The sequence below is a fragment of the Idiotropiscis lumnitzeri genome, chromosome 11, assembly GCF_059441095.1.
Source record: "Idiotropiscis lumnitzeri isolate Australia: NSW breed Sydney's pygmy pipehorse chromosome 11, RoL_Ilum_1.0, whole genome shotgun sequence".
Classification (NCBI taxonomy): Eukaryota; Metazoa; Chordata; class Actinopteri; order Syngnathiformes; family Syngnathidae; genus Idiotropiscis; species Idiotropiscis lumnitzeri.
In genome coordinates this window covers 8,146,732-8,167,491 of record NC_142401.1, presented here as the reverse complement: position 1 = coordinate 8,167,491, position 20,760 = coordinate 8,146,732, and the positions used below count along the sequence as shown (strand labels likewise).

Genomic DNA, 20,760 nt, shown 5'->3' with positions numbered 1-20,760 from the left:
CAAGTGCAGAGCCATCACAGTCAGCCTTGTTTTTCATTCTCCCCACCACAATTAACAACGGAAAACTGTTATATGATTATTTTCTTCAACTTTTTACCAATGGAAGACAAGGGCAGCGTTCAACCCAATGCTTGGTAAAATATGTCATTTCCGCAACGGCATTTTCAGACAGTACGGGAATGTCACTGTTCTATAAAAGGTCAAAATAGATTTTAAATGACTTCAAACTACAACAAGATCTTAGAGGAGCCAATAAGACAAATATGACACTTTTTTTAAACAAAAAAAATTGCACACTCCAGTTTTAGTTGCCAGGAAACTGATTGCGAAAAGAAATCAAATCAATAAGCTAATGGTGTGGAGTCAAAACTGAACGCAAAATGTCAGCTTTTGGAATGATTAAAGGAGACAAATTTTGATGTGAATGAAAGCTATTAATATGTTGGTTACATAAAAGCAAAATCTAATCTATGTTGACGAAGCGCCGGGTGTTTTACTAGCCCTTGATCAGGGTTTTGTCTTCATCAATTTAGGAAGAGTGTCCAGTTCTGAGTCCTGAGCTCTGTTTCTCTCAAACTGTGTACCATTTTATCATCTATTGTCTTGGATAATCAGCGGGGGACACGCCCACAGCATTTGAGAGAGGAGACAGCGGCATGATTTTCTTACAATTTTGAAGCCTCATTTTATATGCTTTGCAATTTTTGGAATCGTTCAAATTTGGCACGCAAGCAGTGCTGTTCTTACTTTGTCAATGATTTATTTACAAAGAAATCAAAACAAAAATAAATAATTTTTCTATTGCACTTATTGAGCTTGTAGGTGAGCTGGAGTCTATTCGAGCTGTTAATGGGCAAGAGGTGAAGTTCACACCAGACTGGAGGCAAATCAATTGCAGCCTGTTCCAGGTATTTAAAACCTACAATTTTTTTTCATTATTTTCACTTTGGCAGCATGCTGGAATAGTGCATAGCAAATTGTTAACATTTTCAGGATATCTTGTTCACAGAAAAGAGATTTGGTTTTGAATCTCTCCTTTAGAACTTGTTTATTTGGAATTTGGATGCTCTTTCCCCATGCTCGTCTTATAGTTCATTTGAAAGTATTGACGTTTGTCTGCTTTTTAATATCATATCACCACCCAATAAAAATATATAAATAAGTAAATAAATAAAACACACTTTTACATGTGTCTACGGTTGTTTTTACATCCAGTGTACAAACAAAAACATCACACCACATGTTGGAAGCAAACAAAAAAAAAAACATTGAAAGAATACGTTTACCTAACGTCTGCTGTCATATTCAATTACATCACCTTGATAAAAATAGATGAACAGCCGCGTCGTCTTTGACACTTTTCTGCGAATTTCACCATCGTCACGTCAACAGCCCCAGTGACAGAAGCAGGTGATTAAAAGTGGACCAAGTTTTGACTTGGCCTCTTAACGATTAGTGGCGTCGGGACGATCTCTTGAAGAGAGTTTGTAAAAACTTATACTCATGATCTTACTCATTCTGACGAAGAGGAGGAGGCAGTACAGTGTTGGCTAGATGGATGCGAGACAAAACGCAGGCTTTCCACTTGCAGTTCAAAAACTCAATCTAATTTGTGGATTCAGTTTAAAAACTAAAAAATCATTTATATTTGTTTCATAAAAAAACGTATATTTATTTAATAAGCGAAGAAATGTATCGCTAAAGGGGTCCACAGCTGTTCGCTGACCGAGGTCGATTGGGAGTAGCGTGTCCGCAAAAGAATGATAGGTGACTAATCGTGTTGTGCTTCGAATCAAGCAGGAGCAGACGACCGACACCCGCTCCAGCATGACGGGGGTCATCGGAAGCTGTTCTTGGCTGCCGCTCAGCCGCTCTCGTCGGGGAGAAGAGGAGGAGAAGGAGCACAAGGAGGAGGAGGAGATGGAGCAAGAACAGGAGCCAGGTGATAAAGCAAAGCACCTGCAGGAGGACGCTGTATCCGTCAACAGTCTTGCGGCTATGCGCACTCCGCAGTGTAGGATCTGCTTCGAGGGTCCAGACAAGGTACACTTCACTTCAATGTGTTCTTTATGAAGGCATCTCGCAGGCATACATTTACAAATTTAAATCATATACCGAATAAAGCGTTGACACTTTTCCTCAAAACAGGAAAGCTTTGGAATGGGGGGAAAAAGTGGAGAGATGATCACAATTGGTGAAAATATTGCGCTTTATGTATAGCTAGATGTACAAATTAAAATCACAAGTGGACAATATAAGCACAACAATCACTATATAGATTTATGAATGATTTTTAATGACAAATCAGTGAGGACAAAACAATTAAGGCCTGCTTGAAGCTGAATTAGTTCATGTGCTAAGAGGATTGACCTGTAGGAGGCAGCATAGTGCCACAGCCCACAGTACATCCAGCCTTTACGTTTATCCATCCCTTTTCTGAACTGTATTTAGTAAAGTCCTCATGGTAATCGGCATACTCTAGCCTATCCCAGATGAATAGTCACATAAGCAATATTCACACACAAATATAGTCCAAACCCCCAAAAAATATATTGAGCGTAATATCGAGCAGGGCAGCACTGGTTTACACTGTGGCCTCGCAGTGCAGAGGTCTTGGGATCGATTCCACCTGCATCCTTCCGGTGCAGAGTTTGCATGTTCTCCCTGTGCCTGCGTGGGTTTCCTCTGGGTACTCCGCTTTCCTCCCACATTCCAAAACATACATGTTAGGTTGATTGGACACTCTAAATTGGATGGTTGTTTACCTTTGTGTGGCACTTTAAGGAGAGAAATGCCTAATTTTGAAACTTACACGAGTTTTAAGCCCAATTTTGAAACCCTTACCCTAGTTTGAAACCTTACTTCAAAACCTTAACACTACTGTGAAACCGAACCCAAGTTTGAAACCGTAACCTTACTTTGAAACCCTATCCCTAGTTTTAAATCCTAACCTCAGCCATACATTCTGATCGTTGAATTTTTAAACTAACTAGAATTTGTTCTCTAATTTTTACAAACGATATTCATTTCTTGGGGACTAGGCACATGAAATGGGTCGTCTGTGACTTCATGTAGATGCTCTTTATGTTCTGCAGGGGGAGCTGTTGAGCCCCTGCCGCTGTGATGGCTCTGTCCGCTTCTCTCACCAATCTTGCCTTGTCCGCTGGATTGGAGAAACTAGCTCCTGGAGTTGTGAGCTCTGCCGCTTCAAGTACCGAGTCTTTTCCGTTTGCACCAAGAACCCACTCCAGGTACAATAATGTCCCCAATCTTTTATTTTTGGTCAAACTCCTCAGCCCCATAAAAGTAGTCATAAAGTGGGGGATGATTAAAGTACTTTTTAACGTTTTGGGATGTCTAAATTGCCCTCCCACTTTTTTTTCACCTTTTTTGCATCCTTTTGCTGGGGCTATCTGCTAAAATGCATACAGAACCTGAAGGGTGGATTATTCATTCGATGGGTCGACGGCATTGCTGCATGAGTGAACATGAAATGCTGGATGTTCTGTTTGCTGTCTTGTGTCACGTTATTTACATAGTTGACCACTATCGCCATCTGGTCAACACTGCAAAAGGAAATGTGTCACATTTAGATTTTTTTTTTTAACTGTTCCACATTGTACAGCTGAACGGTGATACTTGGGCACATCTAAACATTTAAAATTTATAAGATTGTATTCACTTAAGTTGATTGATTTTGTTTTGATATTGTTTTATACTTGATACGTGAATAAGTCTTCTTGTCATTTGGTATAAGTGCACTTTATTCAATTTTTTATTGACTCTATGATCTGGGCTTATCTCGTATCACCAAACATTGTGCCCCTCAAGTACAACAATCTTCTGAAATCTCACAACATACAGTTGAGAAAACTACAGTGGTGCCATGTGATTTGAGTGACCTGACTTTTTTTCAAGGGCACGTGTCACCAATTCTGGTCCTCGAGGGCCCCTATGCTTCATGTTTTTGATGTTTACCGCCACCAACATCCCTGATTGAAATGATCAGCTCATCAGCAAGTTTTGCAGAAGCCTGATAACAATCCTGGTCATTTGAATCAGACTTTTAGGAGGAAGGAAACATCAAAAACATGCAAGATAGGCGGCCCTCGAGGACAGAAGTTGCCCATCCCTACACTAAACGCTTCCATGCGGTACCTTTTCAAAGACACCACTCTGAGTATCGATAAATGTAATATTACCCAAAAGGATTCAACAAAAAATCTCGGTGTTATATTTGACGCAACTATGTCATTTCAAATGCACATTAAAAATATTACTCGAACTGCGTTTTTTCATCTGCGTAACATTGCTAAAATTCCCCAAATTCTATCAACGTGTGACGCGGAAATCTTAATCCACGCGTTTGTTGCGTCTCGCCTCGACTATTGTCACGTTTTGCTCTCGGGTCTCCCCATGTCTAGTATTAGAAGTCTGCAGTTAGTTCAAAATGCAGCAGCTAGATTCTTAACTAAGACGAGAAAGTTTGATCATATTACCCCGATATTAACCAATTTGCATTGGCTTCCGGTGCACTTGAGATGTGATTTTAAAGTTCTGCTACTTACTTTTGAAATATTGCACGGCTTAGCACCTTCCTATCTTGTTGACCTCGTGGTACCATATGTTCCGTCCCGGAATCTTCGCTCACAAAATGCTGGTCTTTTAGTGATCCCGCGAGCCAAAAAGAAGTCCGCAGGTTCTAGAGCGTTCTCTATTCGGGCACCAATGCTTTGGAATGCTCTACCCTCAGATATTAGAGGCGCCACTTCAGTAGAAATGTTCAAAACACTATTAAAGACGCATTTATACTCTTGTGCATTTAGCTGAAATATTTGTTGGCCTGTTTACAGTCGCTTTTTTTTCTTTTGTTTTCTTTTCTGCCGCCTTTTCCCCCGGCTGGGGGATTAGGTGACGGTGACCCACTAGGAAGTTTAAAGGCATTGACCAACTGGGCATGCACCTGTTCCAGTGATGTCGTCTTCCTGCAGCAATTTATTTATATACTTTAGCATCTAATTTAATTATGTCTTGGCCTGTTTACTGCCGCTTCTTCTCTTTTCTGCCCCCTCTTCCCCTGCTTGGGAATTAGGTGATGGGGACATGCTTTGAAGATTACGGCACAGACGAACCGGGAAGGGACCTGCTCTGCCGAAGTCGTCTTCATGCAGCGCCTCTTCTGATTTCCTTATATTTAAGCACTTCGTTGAACTACTTGTTGGCCTGTTTACTATTTCTGTTCTTTCTTTTCTGTTCCCAATTCCCCGACTTGGGAATTAGGTGATGGTGATTCACTTGGAAGTGGCTGTTCTGAATTTACACCAACTGACCGGTACAAGATCGAAGGCTCATCCTCGGATATGCTGCCATGGATATTACGGCCCTGGATGAGGACCCACTCCACTGAAGTCATCTTCCTGCAGCACTTCATTCAATTAACTCACATTATCTCATCTATTATTGCATAGCATCATTGTATGTGTCAAATGTTGCCCAGTTGGCATCCATTGCAACCTGGTCATCCTGGAAGGGGGATTCCCCCATCTGTGGTCCCTTCTCAAGGTTTCTCACTTTTCCCCTAATGAGGTTTTGTGAGTTTTTCCTTGCCCTCCTGGGGGTTAAGATCGGGGATGTCGATTGTGGCTATGTAAAGCCCTTTGAGACTGTCTGTGATTAAGGGCTATACAAATAAAATTGACTTGACTTGACTTGACTTAATGCCACTTCCTGTTGAAATTTACCGTCAAACTCAACATTTCACAATATGTGTATTTAAAACGATGAAAACAACTCTCAGGAAAATGATCGTTTAATCTAAACATTTAATGAAAAAAATCATCAGAATCGCCAAAGGGTGCCTTCAGCTTCCATTGAAGAAAGAATGAAACCAACCATGTAAAAAAAAAATATATAGTATAATTGAGTAATGAACAGGGCAGTTAGTGACATACCAAAATCGCAAACATCCAATGAAAAGAAAAAGGCTTTTCATCATGGTACTGTTTGTGTGCAGCTATTTGGCCACTTATAATAAAACCGGAGTTTCAGAATTCTAATTTCATGATGACTGAAACTCGCACTTACTTGCTTGTATCTGTCTTGTGTGTTTCTGCAGTGGCAACCCATCTCTCTGAACTTGATTGAAAAGGTACAGATTTTGGCCGTCATCCTGGGCTCTCTGTTCCTCATAGCTAGCTTGGGTTGGCTTCTGTGGTCAATTGTCAGCCCCTTTGCCAAATTCCAGCGCCAGGATTATATCTTTCAGATATTATACTGCATGTACATCTTCATGGACTTCGTTTGTATAGGTACGACACGACATACTGACATGTCACATTTTCTAAAACGCTTTATGATTGAACAAATTTGAACACATTTCCTGCACTTAACTGAACTCTATTTCCTGATTCCCATTCACTAAATAGTATTTAACCCTCTTTGCTGTACCCCTACCATTTGTTCTTTATGCACAGGACTTTTAATCCAAGAAGGACCGTCTGTTTACCGGATTATCAGGCGCTGGCATACAATGAACCAGAAGTGGAAAGTGCTGAATTATGAGACAACAAAAGACTTGAGCAGTTCCAGCAGGAAAATTATTAGTGGTGAGGAAAGCAACGCTGTAGAAGTTCCCGAAAACGGACTGGAGCCGAGGCGACGTTCAAGGTCTTGCATTACTCTCTATGTGGGCAATACGATTCTGAGCATCCTGAATAGGCTAAGGCCCAACAACCTTACCATCAACCATGAGGTCGTCATGAGGGTGACCGCTGTATAGCAGGCTCGGAAGCAAACAAGTGAAATGTGGTGTTGAAGCTAAAACAGCCCCATGAACTTCCGTCCAGGTTGAACCCACACAAGCACATATTTTGTCTATGTGTCCAAAGGGTGAATGGATTGGTTATATCGGAGTCCCTAACGCATCCTTTTCATGACAATTGTTGAATAAAAATATAATTTGGTTGAACTTTATCCTTTTCTTTTGTTTGTTTTTTAACTTTATTTATTCATTTAAGTTTGTATTGTATCTTTTGTTTTGTTTTGTTTGTACTGGCAAGACCAATAATTGTAATTTATCTGTTTTCTGAAGAATACTGTTGTGCGTATTTGTACTGCAAATGTATCTATTGAGACATTAGAACTTGGAAGGCTCAAGGATCAGGATTTAAACATCCTACACATTGACACATTGGCCTCGCATTTACTCAAATTGTTGTATTTGAATCTGTGGAGGTAAATGGAATGTATAAATATATGAAAGACTTGACTTTTATTCATTTGTGGCTTGACAAGATTATTTCACTGGGACTCGAGACCCGGTAACCGGTACAATACAACATGCATCCCCTTAGCAAAAAGCAGTTTATTCAAGTATAAGAACTTTTTTTTAATACTAAAACGGAGGCAGAATACTTCAAGTGTACTTTTTAAATAATGTTTTATATACTTCACAGAAGTACTCTTATACACTTTTTCGAGTATATTTTTCAATTTAGATAAGTTTTTTTGTTTTTAAATTTGATCTTTAAAAGCATGCGCAATAAGATTTAACCATCAGAGAAAAAAATGTTTTTGAACCTAACCCTTAATTCACAAGTACTACTAAAATGAGTATTTATTATTATTATTATTATTAAAAGCAAGTTTTTTTAATGGCTTGAGAAGTTGCCGTCTTTTTTTAGCTGAAAAATACTGGTCGCTTAACGATGACGTAGAACTCTGCGACGCGCTTGTTTGGGAAACATAAGCAGACACCAACGTGACACGAGAGTTGGCATTTTGAGAATAAGAGTACTCGTTTTGGAAGTAGCGAATAAAAGAACTTGTGTGTTTTCGGGAGCAACATCTTTGTCGAAGCCAAGATGAGTTCATCAATGCCGCAGAAGCGTTACTACAGGCAGCGAGCACATTCAAACCCGATGGCGCATCATTCGTTTGATTAGTGAGTGGCGTTCCTTTCCCAGCAATTACAAAAACACCTTCGTGTCTTTTACGAAACAATATTTTTCTTTATCATAATCATCTTGCTTGAACTATTTCCATACATGTTCACAGAGACTCACTCCTTTCATTCTTGTCTTGTCAGTCCTGTGTGTCCAGAGGAGATGGACTGGCACACGCTCTATCCACAATTCTTTACTGAGGAGCAGTCTGGGGATGGAACTCCACAAGTTGAGTTTGCAGACATTGGGTGCGGATACGGAGGACTTTTAGGTAATTACGTTTTAGACTTGTACTCTGTCGACCTTTGGATATTTCATTTGTTGCTCATTCGTGCTTCTCTCAGTGGAGTTATCTCCACTCTTCCCAGACAAACTCATGCTGGGCTTGGAGATTCGGGTGAAAGTGTCCGATTATGTCCAGGATCGTATCAAAGCATTGCGTGAGTCCAATCCTGGAAGTTACCAGAACATTGCCTGCCTTCGCAGTAACGCCATGAAGTATCTTCCCAACTTCTTCAAGAAGGGACAGGTACGATTTACATGCATTCCATTTCATTACTTTTAAACTTAAAAAGTTCGTTACTGACGGTGTAATGATGTAATATTAATTAGGAAAAACAGGTCAAAACAAAATTCTAAACAGTGATTAAATATTTAATTCTACCAGGGGTGGGATTGTACAGATAACCTTTATACAGTCCATATCTTGGTTTTGGGCCATAGAAAGTTGATACATTTTTGCTACGTGCCTTGTGCCTAAAAATAATCTAATAATTTTTTTTGTCTCACAATTTTTTTTAATTGTGTTTGTCAGCAATAACGCACTTTGTTTTATTACATTTATTTCAAGTAAACCATTATTTTAATCCAAGGCTGTTGAATTGTAAACCGTCCATGAGAATGCTGTGGTGTCAAATATTGATAACAAATTCAAACATGAATAACAATACATGTGTATGAGTTAGATTAAGCGTGGGTCGGTTGGTCATACATTTGTTTCTCTGTTGTTGCCTTTTTTTGAGTTGCTCAACAGTCACATGACCACAAATTGTCATATTAGGAGAAACTTGGTTATATTGCTTTGTCTTATTTCAGCAGTCAACCGTTAACAGATTTTACTCCCTCGTTGTTGTGTTCAATGGTGAAATTGAAATTAGTATATAACAAACATTGACAAAAAAAGTGTCCATCTGTTCATGCATGTAAACAGCATGATGTCTTTTTCATGCAGTCATCTTTCGGACCTTCTTTTCACAGAAAAGCAACCGTATTCTAACTCTGTAATCTTCATCTCAGGCTGTCGCAATTTATGAATCCATTTTGTTTTTACTATAATATAGTACTGTTTGTGATGTTCCCGTACAGTTTTTCCACATTAGTGTTTACTCGCAGGTTTATTGACACCTCGTGGATGTCTTGATACTTGGCTAGTCAGTTTTCGGGATCCAAATGTGGCCTGTTCCCCTTATTATTTTATGACAAGTTGGATTGCTTGCAAGATTTGGCGTTTTTATTTTGGACTTCACATGTAAATAATGCAATGAAAAAGCAAGCGTAGTCACCAGCACATGAATGGGAGCCCTGCAGGAGTAAAAGGTTTCATACAATAAATAATGGAAAATTCTACCTTGGCGAAGATTATAATGCTCAGATTTGAAATTGTATTAATGCAAGAATGTTTCCAATAGTGTGTAGCGTTGCACTGCATCACACGCTTACTCATGTAGCTCACGTAAAATCGAATCAACTCTCAGTTAAGTCCATTTTGGCTTGCCAAAATTCTAGTTAGAGAGAGACAAAATTTTTCATCACATGTAATGACTATTGACCATCTAAGTGGGCAACAAAGTCGTCTTTTGATGCCAGTGTTGGAACAAAAAAAAAAAAAACAGTCTGGATAGATTCACCCATAACTAATGTCATGTTTTTATTCTTTAGACCACAAACGAGTAGCGAATGAAGTAACAGCACCTCTGCTGGTCATGGCCAAGTACTGCACTGCATTTTTCCTAATGGCTTCTTGACGCGTTTCATTTCGAATCACATAACATTTGAGTGTGACTTAATCAACAGAATGCTTCACCATCAATTAGCAACTTGTTTGTATCAACTGATGCAGATGAAAGTTGCCATGCCATTTACTTCGGCATCATACTACATATGTACAAATCCTAATTGTGAGATTTGCGTGTCTACTTCCTACTAACAGCGCCACCCCAAAGGCCTGCCGTTCCATTAATAAGCGTAAATGAATGCTGACGTTCGGTCCTGGCACTGCCAAGGTAACAAGAGTACTCTTTTCTAACTCAAAGAATGACGTTCCTGTAGTTGAACATATAGGCTGAATTACTTTAGGGATTTCAGAAAAAAAAAAAAAAGTAGGATTTCACAACAATGGGGTGATTGATGTTGAGGGGGGCATCGCATCAGCTGAGTTTAGAGTACCGTTAAATTAGCGCAAGACACTTTTTATCCACTCCATTTAGCTCCAGTAATCTATGACCTGTTAAAACGCTCGTTCGATTAAACAGTGATCGTATTGTACCACAGTCATATTAGTTACTTTGGATTAAATGTTCACCTCAAATGGCCTGAGGCGGTTTTATACAGAGTGAAACGAAGCCTTCGTACACTGAAATGTTTCTTGATAAGGAACTTGAACTAAAACAGTCCATGCTTGATTTAAAAAGAAAAAAACTGTACATTACTAGTTACCACATGTCCCATTTTTTTTTTTTTTTGCAGTCTGTCTTGAATTCCTAGCGACTTGATTGAAAGCTTCTGATGGTCTAGTGCCAAAGTTACAATGATGTCATCAATGCTACGTTTATATAACAAGCCACATTATTCAATCCCAGCAAAGCAGATTTGAATGTGGTGACAGTTCATCATAATTAGGAGTGACTTTTAAACCTTTAACTGTAAAACGATTTTAACTGTAGCGTAATCAATTACCGGTCTGTTTGTTTGCCCCGCCGGTCCATGACTGGAGAACAGCTCTCAAAGGGCATGTCTCAGGGGGCTGATCGTTTCCATTCGTGTCACAAGGCAGGATTTTGACATGTTGAAGTAGAAAAGTGGAACCTCTGAAGTTGAACATAATCCATTTTCGGGTCCATCTAAATTAAAATACAGTACTCTATTTGTACTTATTAAAACATTAATTAACATTTTGAAGATCTTCCAAGTAGTATTTTCACATTCATACCTGTCGTCAATGGGCTGAATTATCTCAAGAATTTGCTGAAGTTCCACTTGATGGTGTGATATTTTTGTGAGGATTTTCAAGCATATTTCTTTCTGAATTTGGCGATTTCACTCCAAATCATACAAAAACATGAACAAATCTTAATTCAGGTTTCTTGTTTTTTTTTTGTTTTTTTAACTTTACCATTATTCAGCCCTTAAAGCTTAATGTTTTTTTTTCTGAAGACCTTAAAACACTTTATTTTTTTTTATTTTAAAAAGAATACGTTTGATTTTTTTTCCCCATCTTCCATCAGCACTGAGTCCCCTTAGGCTGCTGCAATCCCCCAGTAATTACCTTTACATCTTTCTGTCCATACCTGACATTAATCATTTTCCTTCTGGAAAAAAAAGTGGTTTGAATGCTATTTAATGGATCTGACAGGCTAATATCAACAGCCTGAGCATTTGACGTGAGAAACTCCGGGGGAACTATAAAGGGAAATTCCAAATTTTCAAATAGCAGTGTTAATTAGCAACCGCAAATTCTTGTGGCGCCCGTGTTTAAAAGGTTACATTCTATAGCTTTAAGGTACCGGCAGTTGTTTTAAAAATTGAAACTACAATTGCGTGTTGGTTGGAGTGTTTGAAAGTTGCTCATTCTCCAGGTTCCTCTCCCATTCCCCTTCTTTTCAGCTTAGTAAGATGTTCTTCCTTTTCCCGGACCCTCATTTTAAGAAGACCAAACACAAATGGAGGATCATCAGTCCCACGTTGTTGGCAGAGTATGCCTACACACTGAGAATCGGGGTACGTACGATACAAATCGAAGCACGGTTGTGTAACATTTGTGAGAAGCTAAATTATTTTGGCCCCAAAAGTGTTATTTAATGTGTTTATATAACATACGTTATATTTGGTTATTTTAGCATTATTCCAAGATATTATTCATGTAAATATCTGTTACAAGCTTCACAAAAAATTGTCGTAGAAAAATGTGTTTAATCATTATTAACCATAGATTTTTTTTTTTGTGAGTTAGTTCAAATTTTTGATCACTTGACAGCACTGAAAACACGTGTAATGTCTAAGTAATATGTACTTTATGCAATCAGTTGTGGAGAATTTTCACCATTTCAGTTTTCCCTGATTTTTGGGCGTGGCGGCCACCCATTGCGCACCTGTGCATCCGCCCCCTCCCCCACTACTGAATAATTTCCGCTGCCCTGTCACATAGTCAAGACAGCAGAATGAGTCCCCTCCACCTTTATTGGATCATTTCCACAACTACAGCATATTTTTAACGAGCTGTCTAAAGTATCCCTTCAACCGCAAAATGCATCGTCCTCAGATGATTATTTGAACACCTGCGTGTTATATGTTTTGTGTTACACAAAGTATTGTGGATATATAAATAGCAGGAAGGATGTGCTTCCCTCCAGTCACCAATTCTTTGCTGGTAACAAAGAAGGGCCTTGTGCCGAATAAATTTTTATCGATTTTCCTTTGGCATGTATGTGCATGTCTGCGCGTGTGTGTGCGTGCATGCGTGTGTACAAGGCCTGCCAGGACCTTCTCTTTTGGCGGCCAGCCATACCTGTGCTGCTGGGTGGGACGGCTGTCATAGAAGTCTACTTACTCAACTCGACTGTATTTATCGAGCACTTTAACAACCGCCCTTGCGTATAAAGTGCTGTACGTGGGGCAAAAATGATTCGTACACCAACAAAGACTGTTCAAAGAAATTAATAACATAAAAACGGTAAGAAGCACAAAACGCTAAAACAAAACCGAGTGTCATGCTGAGTCGAAAGCCACTTAATGCCGCAGCCCCCTCCCTAAAAGTATGAATTATAGTTAACGAGTGACGCAATCTTTTGCATCTGAACGCAAGTCAAATTTGAGACAGCTGAGCAGATAAATTGAGTCCAGTCTGTCGTACCTCGACTTCCCTGGAAAAAAAAAAAGTGAGCTAAAGTGCAGTGCGGTGTGGTAATGTGTGCCATGGCTGAGTTTTCTAAGAAGTCCTTGTTCTAGTAAAGCTATCTGTGCAGTCTCCAGTGTAAACTGCAGTGACATAGGGGATTAACCTCTGTGTTGTCTCTGGGTTATTTTTATCACACTGCCAAGGATCATTGCTCTGCACATGTGATGAAACCTTCCGACGCAATTTACACTGAAAGCTTAATAAGCGGAATGACTCTCGCCGGGGTTGCATCACTTCTCATTTGGATCTGTACCAAGTTGTGCGCAACCAAATATACCGACAGTGCCTAGACAATAAAAAATAGACACGCTTCTCAAATTCACGTATTTTTTTTTTTATTTTTATTTTTTTTAAATGCGTAGTATCACCACTTTGATGTTAAAGATCATCGAAAGAAGGTAAATGTCGGTGTTAGAAAGGCTATAAAACTCACCAAATCACCTTTTTTTGTGCTCTCTCTGAAATGACCTAAAATAACCTCAAAGCGTATGTTGAAGTTGGGAGATCTTTTGTATGTTGAGGGGAAGCGAAGTCAGATTGCGAGTTGTGGAGAGTCTTTGCCACATGAAAGTTTTTGCTCTGTTGCGTGGCCATTAAAAATCTCAGTTTACAAGGACTTGTCTTGTTATTTCTTGACAATTGGTTATTTTGACGGGTACATAAGCGCAATTTCTGGTGAAAAGTCATCTGCAAGCCATTTATTTTTAAGGGTAATGTAAGATAAAAGGGAAATGATGTGAAAGTCTTTTGAGTTTTTGGGATACGGTTGAAACTTGCGATTCGGCACATTTTGGTGGGGTGTCAATTACTTGGATTTTTTTTTCTTAAATTTGTGGCAGGACTTGATCCGTATCTAGTGGACTTTACTGTGTACGGATATATTTTTTATGTTATTGGCCGTTCTGCGTGTGTCTCTTTAGGGTTTGGTTTACACCGTCACAGATGTGGAGGAGGTCCACCTTTGGATGGTGAAGCACTTCAACGAACATCCATTATTTACACAGGTCCCTGATGAAGAGCTGGTACGTGGAGCTTTTTTCTTTTTCCCCCTTCTCTGTTTGCAGGTCACACACAACTGTATTTGTTTTCTGTCTGCTCCAGAGAGGGCACGATTTTTTTTTTTTTTTTTTTGCAGTGTTCCAGTTTCTTTGAGAGGGTTAACTTTTCAAGTGAGAACGTTGGTAAATATTTAAAGTCTCTATTGTAGTGCAGCTTCAAATTGAGACATCCCGTGTAATGTATATTGACAGGTTCAAAGATGCCAAAAAAAAAAAAAAAAAAATTGCAACGAAAATAATGAGGTTGTCTTAAATTAAAATGCAGAAATGACCTCGTCCGGTTTGCACTCCATGCCAAATCCGACACAATAAAACAACGGAAATATATAATCGCTTGATAGAATGCTTTCAGCATTTTTGATAAAGTCAAAGAACGCCAACGTGTGTTTGTATAATTTTTCGTGAGCAACCCTCGGAGGAAATCGTTTGGACAACGTTGATTTACGCATCATGATATCTCATTTTAAGGTTTATTTACAGGATGACGCTCAGTGTTTTTATCGTTTGTGTCTCATCCGAATCGTTTTGTTTTTGCAGGTTGATGATGTCATCATTTCTCGATTGGGTGTGTGCACAGAGGAGGGAAAGAAAGTGCAGCGGAACAAAGGGCAAAACTTTCGTGCTATTTTCCGACGGATTGAAGATCCTGTATTGGTGTAAAAACTACGGACATTGAATGACTCACAGCGATGGACTTTTGCTGTTCTTGGTGCAACTTGGAGGATTAAACAGAAGGTGGATGTCTTCTCGAGTCGTTGCCGCACTACACCGATATGAGAAGTGGTGTGTCTAGTCTTTTATTTTATTTTTTTTTTTGCTTTTTTATTTAACGTACATTTTTTTTCAATGATTTTTGTTGACTTTTTAAAAATGCTCTTTTGTTTCCCCGTAAATCATTTTGTAAAACTCAACCTACAAATCATAGTAAGACGCTTATCATGAAGTGATGACAATAAAAAGAGCAGGTATATTTTTAAAAGATTTTTTTTTTCTGTCTTTAACTGGCTATCGAGTACAAAAAAAAAATCGAAAGAAAATGTTCACGGAGATCCTCGGTGAGAAACATCCAGAATCCATTCTCTATCCACGGGTGCGACGTTGTATGTGTATCAACTTTTTTTTTCATCGGACCTAATATACTGCAACAGATTCTAGTTCACGATGTAACCGTGAACAAGCATTGGCATGAATTTAACTAGTAACTATTTTCTATGTTGCTGATAGCGCTTGTTGTTGGAGTGCCAAGAGAAGCCTGTGACACAATTACCAGCTTTCTGAACTCATCAGTTAATTTTTGCACTTTGGCTGATTTTTTTTCTTTTTTTTCTGTCAGGAGTTTGCAACTATTTGCTGCTGCAGGGGATGCGATTAGAAACAGGACAGCACTTGCCTCAGTATATTGAAGGTGAAGGTAGAAATATGCACCTAGACGCTATCATCTTTGGTTTGTGCGAGATTTTGACACTGAGTGAAGTAGTTCATTTAAAACCTTTGTCCTTCCCTGGTATCTGAGCTTGGTTTTCTCATTCTCACGCTTCGTCATATTCACCTGTCCAGATGCTCGTTTGTGTTATAAATTCATGAATCCATGCCGTGTGTACCAAAACTGTGTAAAGCAGCCAGATAATATGGTCATTAAAGACATGTAATCTGCGTTTCACTGGCGACCAGTCCCGGGTGTACCGATCTGGATCTTTGACGTCTTTAGCCGTCAATGGCAGTAAATGAGTCAAGGGCTTTAAATTGAAAGCTGAAATTTAAGGTTGACACAATTTGCATTAGACAACGCGAGTGACATCTTGCGGAAGTTGCTTTTGGTCCCATCTGGACTTCAGATTTGTTGAAGACATCACCCCGTTGTCCGGATGCGTTTACGGAGACAGCTGGTGATAATGAAAATGTTCCTGCGAGTATGACCTGCTTTTTTTTTCAGGGTACTCGTCAGACCCAAACTCAGCTTGAAGACTTAAAGAACTCCTGACTCGTGCATTCCCTCCACTACAAATCGGAGATGATTCATACTGCACATGCTGCGGGGAAATCCTCTGACTTCAACATTGTGTTGAATAAGATGACACGATTGTTAAATCCAAGTCGTTTTTTTTTTTTTTTGCTCTTGTCTTTTACAGATCTTCTATATTTTGGAATCGCCTCATCGGTATGTGCCCAAAACCCGTCTCCGTCTGCATGCTTTATCACCATGAAGTAAATTGTGTATTTCATAATCATTTGCAACCTCCACTTTCAGGCCATCGAGCTCATTTGACTGCTTGCCCTAAAGGGGATTAAGAGATTTCACTCTAATTGCTCCCTCTAATCTTTCAGGTCAAGTTTCGGGTCATAACGGTAATATTTTGCCTTATCTTGATCCACTACTGTTATTATTTGATGAAATCAAGGTTCAGCATATGAACGTTAGAAATATTAGCAATATCTAATCGATACCAGTAGTTGTAAGGCCTGGAGGAGCTAGTTCAACATATTGAGCCTTTTTTTTTTTAAATGACTCAACTTGGGCAGTATTATTGAACACCCCCCTCCCCTTTTCATAACAGCGGAACTCCGCGTATAATTGACGACAATTGAAATGCATTCAAGTGAGAAAATGCTGATAAACATTCAATATTTAAAAAAATATATATTAGAGCTGTCGATATTAAAGCATTAACTCTGGAGATTAAATTCTGCATTTTTAACATAGGTGAATATTTTAACTGTGAACTCAGTTTTATTTACTTCAAAAATAATTTGCATAATTTGCAAAGTCATACTAGCTGTACATCTTTAGCCTATCATCTCAGAACAAAACACTCTGTTCAAGTTACACTTCTGTAGTGTGGTGCTTGTGTGACGATCTAAATGTAAAAGAAAAATGCCCGTAAAGATGACACAGTTTAGATTGTATTCAAGGATCAAAGAAAGCTTCTCAAAACAGTCTTGGAATTAAAATAGACTTGATTATTTTACATTGATCCCAAATTATTATTCAAGTAATTACATGCTTCACAAAAATAGTAGTTGAAAAATGTGATTAGTTGCAATTAATTATGGATTTTTTTTCACTGGATGAATCTGATTAATTTAAAAAAAAATAAATTCCTGTTGGCTGATTGCATAACTCCACTCCCTATAAATTAAAAGTTGGAACACCCTTTGCTATATTACCTTATTCAATCTTTTGGGCTATTGGTCTGTCTGCATGGCGCATCACAACAACATTTGACCACTCTTCCCTGTGCTCTCAAATTGTCCGATTTTGAAGCATCTCTTGTGCACAACCCCCACGCGTTTTCAACTGAATTGAATTTTTGGGCCGTATATCGCCAGAAAAACACCATATGCACACTGAAGCGTGGTCTCGGCAGTATCATGCGTTGGGCTGTTTCGCCTCAGGTGGAACAGGAGCTTTAGTCAAGGTGGAGGGGATTGTGAGCAGGTCCAAATAACGCAAACCCTTCAGCTGTCTGCAAAAAAAAAAAAAAAGCTCAATCTGTAGAGGAATTTCACCTTTTGGCATGACGTTGACCCTGCATCCAAATTAACAAAAGAATGTTTTCACTCCAAGATGATTAAAGTTTTGGAACGACCCAGACAGAGACCAGACCTAAATCCAGTTGATTATATGAAAACGACACAATCTGACACTTTTGCAACAAAGAGAGGTCAAATGTCATTCAATCAACGTGTGCCGTGCTGAGACTCTGAGCCCAAAACTGTCAACAATGTAAATGCTTCAACAAAGTTTTCATTTTTCAGCAAGCGCACGCCGGTGGCAGCTTTTTATTCAAGAAGGTGATCTGTTTCTTGGAATTGGCCTAAAACCAAAATGCTCTAAAAAAAAAAAAATCTGTATATTTTTACAAGAATATAAAAAGTAAATCACCACATTTGGTTCATGACGCAATATGAGCATCAGTTCACCAAGTTGAATGGTTTGAAAAATAAGGTCTTTTTCCATGTATTTTCGAAAACAAACACAAGCAATAAATTGATCACATTTCGTAAAAATAAATATTTTGCTCTTATTGATTAGGCTTATGCTAAAATAAAGGCAAATGATCCTTTTTTTTTTTTTTTATCGAATTCCATCCGAGTTGTTAACTTACTCAACTCTTAGACTTGCAGTCTTTTAAGCATTTGCGACAATTTCACCTCATCCTGTCAAACACATAAATAAATAAATCCGATGACAACAATTACGCAAACAAATCTTAGGCTTCATCGTTTCACGTTTTCTGATCTAGACACTAAATTGACATCCATCTCAAAAATAGAAAAGAAAGCCTGCGGCTGACCGAAATGATGCAGAGGTTTGTTCCTTTTTCAAATTGCAGCCTTTGCAATTTGAAAATGTCATCCTACCGCATTGCGCTGTCAATTTGAGCTTGATTAATTGTTCCGCCCGACGTAACGCCGCCGCACATGGCGGGCATGTTGCCATTTTACCCCCCCAAAAAAATCCATCACCTTTCTGCCGGTTTCAGTGCCATCCTACTAAATCTGCCGTCTCGTCTGAAACTAAAACATATGTCGAGAATGTGGCAGCGCATCTGGATGGTCTGCTTCTATTCACCGTTGCTGCAAGAAAGTCACGCGTTTGAATCCGTGTGTCGACCTCTCTGTGCCCAAAACATGTTTATAAGGCCAAGTTAAATTGTGTTTCTAAATGTAACAAGACCTCAACCAGAGCAAAACATGTTTCTTTTTTTTTTTTCTTCTTCTTTTTTTTGAGAGGCGGTTTGGGCCGTATCACATTGCAGTGGAATGTGTACAGTAAAACTGTACGACTGCAGTCTACCATGCAAAAAAAATAAAAAAATTACGCCATGTGAGCCAGCAGTTACGATACATGCTGGAATAATGACCACTAGTCGCCGTTTAACTTTATATTAATTAGCTTCCAGCAGGCTCTTTGTTTCGTAATCAATCACAGAAGAGAGAGACGCACTTCCTGTCGCGACACACGTTGCCACGGCAGCATAGTGGTCGTCCATCATTTGGACCATGTAAAAGTCTTCCACGTACAGTCGAGCGGCGTACATGTGGCGCCCAGATGCTGTTAACGCAACAGATGCCAGTCACCACATACCTTCAAATCCTACAAATGGGTGACAAATAAAAGGAAAAGCAACATAAAAGTTTCATGTCAACGCAATGCCATGAGCAGCTGGAGCACCTGAAGTAAATTAGTCAATTAATTGCAATCCTTGCCCATTGGCGTTCAAGTAAACTGGGTCACTTGTTGAAATCTGAGGTTAGCTTTTAAAAAAAAAAACTAAATAAACAGCTGTAACAAAGTCATTACACAATAATAAATATGTCAGTAAAATATTCTTTTGGGATTAAAATATACGCAACTGACCTTTACATGTGCATTTAGCAGAAAGAAGGTCCAATTTTTTTTATTTTTTTTATTCCCTCTCAAAGCAGATGATTGCAAGACCCGTAACTAAAAAGTTGGTCTCCTTTTTGGGTCAATCCAAATTACAATACAATACAACTGTATTTAGATTTCACAACAGCTGGAGCTGTAAAAACGCATTTTCCATACCGTGGAATATAAATTAGCAGGAAATTAGAACACAAATTAAAACACATACACGTAGAAACTGAAACGATGATATATTTTATTACTATTACCAAATTTAATGCTTTATCATTTGTCTCATATCATCAACATAAATCCCCCCCGCCCCCCAGTAATTTAACTCGTTTTATTTTCAGCGCGTGACTTTACTATTCCTTCTTATCAATAAAATATGAGCTGTGTCAGAAAAGCTCCAAGACTGATATGACAGAAGATCATGCGAAAAGTCATTTTGAAGTCAAGGATGACATTGAGATGGCCATGAAAACGGAGACGCGCAGAATCCTTCCCGGAGTGCTTTAAGTTGTGGCTTCTCTGTTGAAGATGCGTGTTGGACTCCTGGGGGGGTTGATGAAGGGGGGGGGCCTTGTAGTTTGGATTTGGAACTTTTCGGACACAAGAAAGAAAGTCAGCTTCCGGCTGCAATTTCAGGATGAAATTGAAATGCACTCTAACCTTTTCAGGTGAACTTAATTCGAGCATGTCTAAACTTTTTGCACAACTTCCAGTTCGAGCCATGACGTACGTATCCAAGGACATCCACTTCAATGTGATTCTTTGTTTCTCTCTGTTGCAATCTGCTGATGATTGTTCGTTCATCGAAGGCAATCTATTTTTAGGTGTTGTCTTAGTCTCGTGATTTGAAATGATGAGTAAGATGACTGTTTCCTGACCAGAATTTATTGGCCAACCTTGCTAGAAAACGGCAAGTTGTGCAAAAACTGCTGAAATTATTGAAATTATTATTGAAATTTTCTCACCTGTAAAGGTTGTGCCGGAAAATTTTTTAGATTGATCCAGAAATTTCCCACGAAAGCTAGTATACGTTTGAAAAGTAGCATCTAGTTTCCTAAAACTAAACCTAAACCTAAAACTAGAATAGTTAGTTGTCAAAGTAATGATGACGTCGAGTCGACTTCAAATTTATCCAGACAAATGTACATCATAAGCTTCTTGTTTCATTGGCCTTTAAGTGAAGTTTTAAAGCGTAACAGAGCT

General features: G+C 38.9%; 2 protein-coding genes across 4 annotated transcripts; both read left to right on the top strand.

Annotated features, from left to right (window-relative positions):
• The first annotated feature begins 820 nt into the window (after window positions 1–820).
• On the top strand, window positions 821–6,778 carry LOC148327205 (E3 ubiquitin-protein ligase MARCHF9-like). Its single transcript, XM_088309375.1, has 5 exons — window positions 821–908; window positions 1,798–2,043; window positions 3,096–3,251; window positions 6,116–6,308; window positions 6,474–6,778. Exons 2-5 carry the CDS (start codon window positions 1,828–1,830, stop codon window positions 6,776–6,778), a joined length of 870 nt encoding a protein of 289 aa, XP_088165501.1. The 5' UTR covers window positions 821–908; window positions 1,798–1,827.
• A 947-nt stretch (window positions 6,779–7,725) lies between these two features.
• On the top strand, window positions 7,726–16,199 carry mettl1 (methyltransferase 1, tRNA methylguanosine). Of its 3 annotated transcripts, none has more exons than XR_015845821.1 (7): window positions 7,726–7,942; window positions 8,087–8,214; window positions 8,288–8,472; window positions 11,826–11,939; window positions 14,037–14,138; window positions 14,712–14,957; window positions 16,108–16,199. XR_015845821.1 is itself a non-coding variant. In XM_088309354.1 (6 exons), the coding sequence occupies exons 1-6, from the start codon at window positions 7,863–7,865 to the stop codon at window positions 14,832–14,834; spliced, it is 732 nt and encodes a 243-aa protein (XP_088165480.1). In that variant the 5' UTR covers window positions 7,726–7,862; the 3' UTR covers window positions 14,835–15,155. The 3 variants fall into 3 exon arrangements, 1 of the variants encoding a protein (XP_088165480.1); XR_015845822.1 differs by lacking the exon at window positions 16,108–16,199 and adding an exon at window positions 15,508–15,823; XM_088309354.1 differs by lacking the exon at window positions 16,108–16,199 and having other exon boundaries at window positions 14,712–15,155.
• Window positions 16,200–20,760: the final 4,561 nt, after the last annotated feature.